Genomic DNA, 11,307 nt, shown 5'->3' with positions numbered 1-11,307 from the left:
GTCGCAGGTGAATGACGTCACGCTTTTGAAGCGTTAAAGGCAAGGCGGATGTAGTTCTACAGTAGCGTTCAGACACAAGGAGATTTATGGTGCTTTGCAATCAAATAAAAGAATACAATGAAACAAATGGATTAAGAAAGGCATAAATATAATAAATAAGCTAAAAACGTTACTATGGTAAAAGTAATAGAACTAGATAATTCCAGAGAAAATTTTGCATGCCTGCCTCTTGCAGACAAACTTTGGTCTCATCATCTCAACAGATGCTGATCTCCTCTGATCTCCCTATCCTCCATGAGGTGCCCTTTCCTTCCACTTTGTATGAACTTTTTTTTTTGTTGTTGTTGCAGTTTTTAGCAATTCATTTGGAAACAAATCCATTCGGATCGGAAAGGATTACTATTGCAACAACACATAATCAATAGGGTAAAACTAACCAGTTTTATGGGATTTGTTCAGAAACTGTTCGATGCATCATTAACAAAAGTCAGAGCAACATATTCATAAACTTGCTGCACATTTTGATGTACTTTGTGTCCATTCTCCAAACGGTGTGGTTATTATTATTATTAATAAGAAGAAGAAGAAGAAGAAGAAGAAGAAGACTGGGAACACTTAAAGTAAACCTCTACCTGAGGACCCCTCTGGATGAATAAACATCTCAGAAATATGATAAGATAAGGTAATGGGTCTTACTTTTTAAATTATATTATTCAAACATTGCAAAATTATGAGAAAAGTGTTGTTGTAAAAACAGTCAGAAACACTGGAAATAGTATGTTATTTATTTGACAAACAAAAATGTATTACACCTCTGAAGTTGAACAACTTTCAAAGTGACATGCCTTTTTTAATCTTGCAAGGAAACAAACATACACGGAGCCTGAAGTTGAAATTGAAAAAGTCAAGCTATTTGGTTCCATTGAGTGAATTTTCTTTAACGTTCCTTAGCGTGGCTGTATAGCACCATCCATCCATCCATATTCCATATGTCCTGTCCTGTTCCGGGTCGCGGAGTGCTGGAGCTGATCTCAGCTAACCAGGTGGAGGGTGTCCATCTCGCTCACAACCTCCCAAACGATATTACATCCAATACATTTCAGATCAGCAGTTGAGTTGCTCCACACCAGTAGAAGAGGTTGGTGTTTTTGGACTTCTTTTCCACCTTGCTCTTGCTGTCTTATCATCACATGCTCTCAAACTCCCTCTTCACACACCCACACACCTACTAAAACCGTTCCCTGAGTCACAAAAAGGCATATATGTGTTTTTACATCAAAACATAAGGTCAATAAGTGTATACACATGTGATTTAGGCTCCTGTGTTACAGTTACAAGCTCACTCTACACAGAAGTTTTACAGAATATAGACTGAATTGTTTTGATTTGTACCTATGTGTTTCCGCAGAACCTAGTAGGACTATAACTAATATGTACTTTGCAACCATAATATGGGGAGGGATATAAAATAACAATAATAAACGATAATAAATGCACTATTCTTGACAATATCACTCTGTTATTAATGACATTTGAACTTTTTCTACAAATATGACAATAAGACCTAACAATGCACAGAAAACATCAATGTTCAATTTCAACTCTTTGAATTATACAAAAATGTAATTTGAAACATTATAAAAGTATTCAGTCCATGTTCACAGCTTGGTTCAGGTCCTGTAGCTTCCTGGGTGAAAGTCAGGGGCAAAAGTAGCTGCCACTGTAATGGGAGTGGAGTAACCCAGAGAGAAATTATACAGGCCGAGCATGAAACACTTCCAGGTAGCACGGAGTGCCTTGCCGACGTTCTGGAAGAAAAAGGGATCATATTTATTCGATATATGTTTCATTAATTGTAATGTAATAATTGCTAAACAATGAGCTGCCTTTCAGAGAAGGGGGCAAAGAAGAAAAATACTGTTTTGTGTCACTCCTTCATGTCAGAATAGGTCTGATGGGTTATGAGTTGCCCGGTCTGAAACATCCTGAACATAGACTCTAAAGCAGGATTGGAGTTAAAGGTTGTCTGCATGGTGGTTTGAAAGAATAGCACAGCAGGAGAAAAGGGTCAACCTCCACTTGTCTACAATGTAAACACAATCCCCTGAATGCTATTGTTCTTTGTCCTCTGTGGACAGGAAAATACTAACTGGCTGCAGCGGAAAGAGGAAGTCAAATGTTTAAAAAATAAAATGTCAGAGGTGAATATGAATATGAACGTACTATGAAACGGTTCAAAATGTGTCTGGTTCCAGCTATTTAATCAAAAACCACATGAGCAATCAGATTTGATAACCTCTCAGGAAGAATCTGTTTTCCTGATGTTCTTCTGGGTGTTTTCATTGTCCTCCAAAGGCCATGGCTCACTGACAAAAAGTGCATTAGTATTCACTATTCAGTGTTTATGAGAATCTCCTGCCACTGATATATCAGTTTTATTGACGTTTATTTATACAGTCATTACCTCACAACATGTGAAGCCAGATAAACCCTGAAAATGTATTCATAACAGGCTACAGAGACACTATCCACACTGCTGGCCCTTTGCCATTCTGTTCTTAGAAAATACAGAATAAAATATTACACAATTGAGAAAAGGAGGCACAAGTTGCATAAGAATAAAATGCACTGCAAGAGCTGTAATATAAAATGACTGTTAGGATTTTAAGGATGCTGGTTATATTTGACCAGTACTACATTTTTAATCTGATAACATTGAATTAAAAAAAAAAGATTATTAAGCACAAACTTATTTTTTAATATCAGTGAATTCCAGACAGAAAACATTTCCACATCCATGTACATTCATTTTGAATTTAAGTCTATTGCCACAACAGTGCAAAATATTACCACAGTAAAGTACTTATAAAGTAAGAACTCACCTCATGACATGAATTCAAAGACAAACCAGACTAAAGAAAGTCAATTATTAAATTGCATTTCAATGGAAATAGATGGAGTAAAAAAATTGAATCCTGTGACTGTCCTGTGTTCTCAAGGCTTGGAAAAAGTAGTAGAAAACACATTTGAACAAAGCGTTCCAACTGCCTGTTTAGTGTCATCTCCTATGAACATTAAACCAGAAAACTGGTCCACAGGTCTGACACATATGAAGCTTTAGAAGTCTTAAGCTGGATTAATCACAGGTTTTAGTGGAGTCCGGTCGACTTTTACGCAGAAGTCAGGGCATGTCATGACTCTGTGTGTGTGTGTGTGTGTGTGTGTGTGTGTGTGTGTGTGTGTGTGTGTGTGTGTGTGTGTGTGTGTGTGTGTGTGTGTGTGTGTGTGTGTGTGTGTGTGTGTGTGTGTGTGTGTGTGTGTGTGTGTGTGTGTGTGTGTGTGTGTGTGTGTGTGTGTGTGTATATAAATAAAATACTGATGCTAATTAAAATCAACATCAACACCCACCTTCTTCACTTTCTTGTAGTTTTCTTTCTTCCTCTTCTTTTTCTCCTCTTTGGCCTTGACTTTATCCTCATCATCTCTTAATAGCTCATACTTCTCTGGCCGAAAGGCAAAGTGTAATTCTCTGAGGTATTTCTCATTGTGCCTGCTGCTGTCAGCCTCTTGCTGGCTGTCCTCAGAGGAGAACTGGTCCAAACAGTCCACATGGCGTTGATACTTTGCAGCAGTGACACTCAGAGTCTCACCTGACGCTGATTGTCTGTCAAACAGCCTCGATGGCAAAGATTTGGGCTTCATGTTATCTGCCGTCGCAGCTCTCAGAGATCAGGCTGAAAGCAGCAGTTTCCTCAGGAGGTCAGGTATGATGTCAACAGACATTATGTGCATGAGTGGAAGTGCATTCCACCAGTCCGCCTTATTGTGGAGGATTTGGCTCAGAGCCCTTAAAGGAGCAAATCCCTCTTCCTCACAAGACTGATCTCAATGCGTCTGTGTGATGCTTCACGTGGAATGCTAAAAAAAAAAAATCTCTGCCATCCAGTGACTGAAGAACATAGCCCACATTCACATCTAGGGAACACTGGGAATCATTTCTTTGTGTTAGAAAGTCAACCAGAGAGGTCGCCATTCGCCAGTCCATCGTAGGGGAAACACAATCCAACACATTCACACCTATGGGTAATGTAGGGTTACCGGCTAACTTTATAGGCAGTTTTTTGGACTGTGGGAGAAAACCTGGAGAAAACCCACAGATGCACAGGGAGAACATGCAAGCTCCACATGGAAAGGCCCCAAAGCCCAGACTCAAACTGGGGATCGTCCGTATGAGGCAGTGGGAACCACTACTGCCTGATCAGTGATCTTGAGACCCACACAAAGTCTTAAGCCTCATTACCTCATACGTGGGAAAATCTTCACCACGTCCTGTACACTTAAATGACTGCATTATGTCTCAAGAATGTACTCCTAATTGATTATATGACAATGAGTCATTAAACACAAGCAAGGTATACTGGGAAAAGCTAGCAGAGGACTCTGTCCAAAGTGATTTCAACTCCCACTGCCATGAGAATTTCTCCCATGTACCAGAAGTGTTTAGGGACATAGACCATGTTCAAAACCCCATTGTGGAAGAGGCTATGCTCAGCTGTGGCCTGAAGCTTGTTGGTGCTGTCATGGCATCAACCCAATGACACACTGATGGACATCAGTGGAGGCTGTCAAGCTGAAAATGGAGGCCTTTAGGGCCTGGTTGGCTCACAATCCGACGGCTCAGGAGGGGTCGGAGGAGTCTTTCTCATGCTGTGCTCAGCAAGAACGGACATTCTCTGACCTTGAATGAGGACATCCTTCGTAGGTGGAAGGAACACTTTGAGGATCTCCTGAACCTGGGGAACATACCTCCATTACAGGAGGCAAGGCTTGGGGATTCTGCAGTGTCTTCATCCCAGGAGGTCACCAGGGTAGTCAAACAACTCCTTGGTGACAAGGCCCCAGGAGTGGATGAGATAGGCCTGGAGCTGATGAAGGCCAAGGATATATGTAGGACTGTCCTGGTTGACATGTCTTTCCAGCATAGCCTCGGGCACAGTGCTTTCGAACTGGCAGACTGGGGTGGTGGTTCCCCATTTATACAAAACAGGGGAACAGAGAGTGTCAGCCAATAATCAGGATATCACACTCAGCAACACTGGAAAAGTTGAATGTCAGGTACAGGAGGAACAATGCAGATTCCATCCTGGCGTGGAACAACGGACCAATTCACAACCTGAGAGATTATCAAGGGGGCGTGGGAGTTTGCCAATCCAGTCTATATTTGTTTAGTCGACCTGGAGAAGGCCTATGACCGTGACTCCCGAGATGTCTTGTGGGAGGTGCTTAGGGAGTACAGAGTACCAGAACCACTCCTGCGGGCTATCTGGTCGGTGCAAAGTTGCCATTGGACTCTGAAAGGCCGTAACTTGTCACCTCTTCTGCTTGTGATTTTCATGGACATGGTGTTGAGGTACAGCCGAGGCAGGAGGGAGTCATGTGGGGAAGAGGGAGGGCGACATCTCGTCTTTTTGACAATGATGTTGTCCTCTTGGCATCGTCGCACAAGGGCCTCCAGCGTTCTCTGGAACAGTTTGCCGCTGAGTGCGAAGAAGTTGGGATGCAGATCAGCGCCTCAAAATCTAAGTCAATAGGTCTCTCCCAGGAAAAGATGGCATGCTCTCTCAAGGTTGCTGAAGAGGCTCTAAAGGTGAAGGAGGTGAATCAGAGCCTCTAGTTTCTTCACACATAGGTACTTCTACTTAAATAAACACTGTGACGACTTTTTCTACTCTTGCTGGTCGTCTTCTTCGCTGCTTTGTGGCTTGATTTGTTAACGGTCTTGAACTTTGAGTCAGATCATGTCAATTATTTTGCTCACTTTGAGAGAACAGAGGATAGAAAGTGGATATTATGTTAAAAAGCCTCGGAAGGCTACGCAACGAGTTCTCCAAGTGGAAAACAAAGCAGCACACTAAAGTCTTTAGTCATGACTGGTTTCATCACCATAGCTCATTTATTAAGTGAATACACAATGTGCAACTCAATGAATTCCATCTGGGTGGTCTCACCCCTTTGATATACCAACATCTAAACACAGAAGTTGTTATAATGGTTACCTCATGCTTTGTGGAGTGAGAAAAACAAACTCTCTGGAGATCTGGCCGGCATGCCAGTGGAAATCATTCTTTTCACAATGTTCTAATCGAACAAATGAAAACACCCCAGGCTCTCCTCTCTTTAACCATATCAACTGTTGTCTTCTTTGTCTCTCATTTCTAATGCCTATTTGTTGTTTCTACTGCTGGCTTTCTCATTTTGCAATTTGGGCACTGAGCACACACCCATCCCAAAATACTTATGATGGCTCACAGAGAGAACAAGGCAGAAAACACAAAAAAAAATATTTATTTATTTTTAATTTGGACACACACGTCTCTTTGTGTAATTGTTTATACTACAAATGTGGTTAGTTAGCTCCATGAGTAGAAACACGGTCTTTGGCGTGAGAGAGCTCGGTTCAGTTTCAGTAACTAGTCTGAAAAAGTTGCATAATAAGAAGGCTGGACAGTTCCTGCTCTGCTCTTCTTCCCTGTTCTCTCTCACACTGACCACACACACACACACACACACGCACACAAACACCTGTAGATATAAACACACTCAATGAGCGCAGGGCCCGACTAGGACTCAAACCACTGACTTTTACTGCAAAGTCTGAGAAGTGATTAAAAGGTTTTACTATGATTTAAATGTTTTTCTTGATTTAACTCTATAAAAGTCTGACTGTAGCGCTGAGGTAACATCATGAGGCAACAATTACTAATTAAAAAGTGTCAAAATGTCAATGAGACTCCCTCAAAAGCTGAACAGAAATCAGAGTGATTACTATGATGTTAAATCATAATAAAGTCTCAGGATGTAATGCAGAAGATTATCAGGATCCAAATCAGTGAGCTTCAGTTATTTAATCCTCCTTCTTTCCTCTTGAAATTGAATGTATGTTGCTCCTTTTCATTGACAGCTATATTATTGATTTTAATATTATGGTTATTATGTTATGGAATTACATAATGGCATTACAATAATGCCATTATACAATATTATGAAACACCTTGAGAATTGTACAAAATAAAGTCTTATTATTAACATTATTATCAATTGACTGCACAGATTCAGTGTTTCATGGAACATGTCAAATAGATTTCAACCAAAAGGGGGCGCCAAACGTCAACATTTAGTGTGAGGAGAAGAATTGAAAGGTTGGGAAATAAACCAAAAAGAAAGAAAGAAACGGCATAGCATCAAGGATTGCCATGTGGGACAGGTTTGGAGTTTGCAGGTTTTCTCAGCACATGTGGGGACCCTGTACTGAGAGCAGACTGCGGAAAATGCAAACCTGCTGCCTTTTGAACGTGTTAGGATGAACGCAGCTCTCATTTATCTCTGATGTCTTACAATTGTCAAGCCAGTTTAATTGCCGCCCTTCACCCTGAGTTGGACAAAGCCGTACAGAAGAAGGACGAGTAACAGATTAGAAATCAGCACAAAACAGTTTCTAACTGTCAGAAAAGAGGGAGAAAATAACATGATGAGAAATAAAGATAGTAGAACGTAGAAGGTTCACACTTTATTTTTTATTTGATCTAAATCTGAGCAAATTTAGATAAGTGGGATAGGAGTTGGGGGTTTTATTGCCTGAGATTTACCTCCGAGGAAGCAGGATTATATTTACAGGAGGAGGAGGAGGAGGAGGAGGAGGAGGAGCGTCACTGCGACTCTAATAGACGCAGAGGTCGGGAAATTTCATTTGGTGGAGCGGCGTGGAACGAGGGGGTGACTGTCCAGACGGAGACGGAGGAGGACGGATGATAAGGTCAAAGACCTGCTCCAGCTTGGAGTGAAGAAGCGACGCCTGCAAACAAACAAACAAACAAACAAACAAACAAACAAACAGAGGTGGATTAGATGCAGTAGATGTGGTACACATAGTGAATATGATAAAGGTGGAAAAGACTGTAGACAGAGTGGAAGGCAAAGTCACAGATGATTTCAAGATGGACATGATGGATGCAGTGGATATAGTGGGTGTGGCGGTGGATATGGTTGATGTGGTGGACATGATGGATGCAGAGGATGTTGTGGATGCAGTGGAAACAAGAGTGGATGTGATGAGTGCGGTGGATGTTGTCTTCATCATGGATGTACAGGATATGATGGATGCAAGTGTTATCGTCATGGATACAGTGGATATCTGGACATGTTGGATGCGGTGGATAGCTTGAATAAGGAGACGGTGGAGACCGTGGATGTACTCAAAAAGGACGACAAGATGCTCACCCGAGATCCACAGTTAGCAGCAATTTCCTCGAAGGACGCCGTCTGAAACTTCTCCACCAGCTGCAGCCTCTTCCTCCTCTCCTCCTCCTCCACACCGCCTCTATCTTCTGAAAGAAAACACACAAAGATTCAAACATATAATTTATTGACAGATCCTAATTACAATTTGTGACATTTCCTTCTGCTTTTAAATCCAACAAATAACACCCCTTCTCTCTGTAATGCCCAAAAGTGTAAATAGAGGATCGGCCTACCGATGGTGTTCTTCAGCATCTCAAACGTGATTTGCTCCGTCTGAGGTTTCTACATGAAAGCACACATGATGGTCAGAGGTTTACCATGATGACACATGGCGAATGTATTGAAACACAAACGAAATATGATTGTTTGCATACCTGTGGAGTGTGAGGGGTGCTGTGAGGGTCCATGTCCATCTGCAGAGAGGCCACGTCTCCCACACTTTTCCTCCTTGAAAGACGGTCCTCATCTGAAACAAGGATAAACACAGAGTGACATGGTGGGGCCAGCTTCATCACACCAAGTGTGTATACCTGGGATTTCATCTATTATATCTCGGAGTTTACCTCTGCCCGCGAGGTGAGGCGTGTATACCTGAAAGGTGATGTGTTTCTACCTGAGAGTTTACGTGAGTGTACCTGAAAGTTGAGGTGTGTACGGTGTGTTGAAAAGATCGCAGTGAGCACCGTAGCTGCTACCATTCAGAGATTCGCTGACTGTTGACTGAATGAACAGAAACTCTTCATCCACGTTCAGATCCCCTGCAGGTAGTCTGACACACACACACACACACACACACACACACACACACACACACACACACACACACACACACACACACACACACACACACACACACACACACACACACACACACACACACACACACACACACACACACACACACACACACACACACACACACACACACACACACACACACACCGATTTCACTATGACCGCAAAGCTCTTTTACGCAATCACATACAAAATACATGACCTCAGTGGTTGCATCTTTTCTAGCGATATTACATTCGCAAATACTGACTGTGTTCATCCCTTCAGAATATGAGAACAATATCGTCTGTTTGTTTGTTTGTACCTGGGTTTGTCACAGAGGGCGTGTTCAGGCAAAAGGTGTGGCGCCCTCTTCTGACGACTTTCTACAACCTTCAGAGGGCAACAAACAGAAAAGGTGTTATTTACATCTTGGGAAGACATGAATAGTCATCACCACACACACACACACACACACACCTGAGCAACATGCTGCTGCAGTGCCAGTGGCGGTCCGAGCTTTGACAGCACGCAGAGGGTGGCGGCACAGAGAGCGTGCAGGCCACAGCGGTTTAACACCGACAGATACTCCTGATTGGACAAGGCCAGATCCTGAACGACCAATCACAGGACAGTTAACATCCAAAAGTGAGAGAAATAGAGAGAAAGAGAGAGAGAGATGGGCAGAGGTTGTTATTGTTGTTTTGACGAGTGGAGACAAGTTCACCTGCAGAGCCAGAACCAATCGGATCAGGTCAACCAGAACCTCCTCGCTGGACAACTCCACGCCAAGGACAGCCAATAGGGTGAAAAGAGCCTGGTAGTGGCTCTGTCCACTGGTCTCTTCCTTACAGGTGAGGTAGACGTGACGATAGAGACGCTGAGCATGCTGCACAAACACACAATGACAACTTTTTATAACCAAAGGAAGCGATAGAAAAACCTCAGGAAATTGTCAGGGAACAAACTGTTTACTGTAAAACGCTTAGCAGCTGCATAATAAATACATATTGGATTTTTTAAATCAAGGATTCAAGGATCAAGTGGTCTGGATGCTGATGATTGACAGTGTGAATATATTCACTGACCTTCCTCATAAACATGTTGTCCTGTTTGGAACATGTGTCCTCCTTCAGCTCCAGCGCTGACACATCAACCGTCACACTGTGGACACACCATTGTGGATGGTAACCAATGAGCTCAAAATTTCAGAAACAAGTAAAAATAATTCATTCTTATAAATATTCTGCATACAAAGACATTGGTCCGCACGAAACCTACTGAACTAGACAGTATCAATTTAAATAGAAGCTGAGGAAGAAGACCGAATCTAACAGAAACAATGGAAATGGGTTGTAAATTTAATTTCAAAACAAAAAAGAAAAATCATGGAACTCTACATGGAAACTAGTTGATAAAGGCAATTTTATGGTTTTGTTCCTGCGGTGACCTTTGGTGGCCAGCAGGTGGAGCCACAGACATAAACTAACAACCAGAGAAAACAGATGAAAATGTGAAAAATGAACAGAAACAAATAACAAAAATGAAAAACAATATATAGAAAATAATGATAAACCATCAATGTATGTGTGATATTAATGTAAAAAACCCACTCAAACTGATCAAGAAGACAAATATATATATACAAAGAATCACTGATGGTGAATCTACTTGGAGGCATTTAAAGCTTCATGAAAAAGTTGATGAAATACAAAAATTCTCATAAATGTTTCCAATAGATTGTAGCTGTTTAAAACAAACAACTAACTTGACTTTTAATTCATGAAAGGTAAGTATTTATTTTACTTTTCTCTTCTGTCTCAATCTTTTGTTAATGTTATAGTTCTCTTTCCAACTTTTATTTCATGTCATTTCATTTTATTTTGGCCGTTTCAACTGTTTCATAAATCTTTCAACATTATTGTCGGTTTTGTTTCTTAAAGGTATTTTTTATCCACTTCTTTTTCAATTTCTATGGTTTTTTCTTAGTGAGCCTATTAAATGTTTCTCTCTGCTTTCTGAGAATTTCCTCCTTCCTGCAGTTCCACTGAAGTGATGTTGCAGAGCTGGGAGGCGACACTGGCGAACCTGGCGCTGGCGAGCCATCTGCTGTTGTGGCGCCGGTCGATAAGCGAGGCGAGGATGGAGAGCACCAGCAGGCGGATCTCGGGATCCTCCATCAGGGTGAAGGAGAGCAGCGGCTCCAGGAAGGAGGAGGGGAGGGCCGTCAGCAGG

At 41.8% G+C, this 11,307-nt stretch overlaps 1 protein-coding gene across 4 annotated transcripts in view; it reads right to left on the bottom strand.

Annotated features, from left to right (window-relative positions):
* Nucleotides 1-7,553: 7,553 nt before the first annotated feature.
* The window catches only part of LOC308126804 (protein EFR3 homolog B-like), a 12,896-nt gene continuing 9,142 nt past the window's right edge, over nucleotides 7,554-11,307 (bottom strand). For all 4 annotated transcript variants that reach the window (XM_080491430.1, XM_080491431.1, XM_080491432.1 and 1 more), the window contains 10 exons: nucleotides 11,161-11,307; nucleotides 10,161-10,236; nucleotides 9,800-9,961; nucleotides 9,553-9,684; nucleotides 9,398-9,465; nucleotides 8,934-9,067; nucleotides 8,673-8,764; nucleotides 8,532-8,580; nucleotides 8,278-8,384; nucleotides 7,554-7,852 (listed from right to left, as the gene is read on the bottom strand). The exon at nucleotides 11,161-11,307 is cut by the window's right edge and continues 26 nt beyond it. In XM_080491430.1, coding sequence (XP_080347556.1) covers nucleotides 7,718-7,852; nucleotides 8,278-8,384; nucleotides 8,532-8,580; nucleotides 8,673-8,764; nucleotides 8,934-9,067; nucleotides 9,398-9,465; nucleotides 9,553-9,684; nucleotides 9,800-9,961; nucleotides 10,161-10,236; nucleotides 11,161-11,307 — 1,102 coding nt within the window. In that variant the 3' untranslated portion in view covers nucleotides 7,554-7,717. The remainder of the gene's footprint in view (nucleotides 7,853-8,277; nucleotides 8,385-8,531; nucleotides 8,581-8,672; nucleotides 8,765-8,933; nucleotides 9,068-9,397; nucleotides 9,466-9,552; nucleotides 9,685-9,799; nucleotides 9,962-10,160; nucleotides 10,237-11,160) is intronic.

This window comes from Lipophrys pholis (genome assembly GCF_963383615.2).
Source record: "Lipophrys pholis genome assembly, chromosome: 21".
Taxonomy (NCBI): Eukaryota; Metazoa; Chordata; class Actinopteri; order Blenniiformes; family Blenniidae; genus Lipophrys; species Lipophrys pholis.
This window is presented reverse-complemented; position numbering and strand designations above follow the sequence as displayed.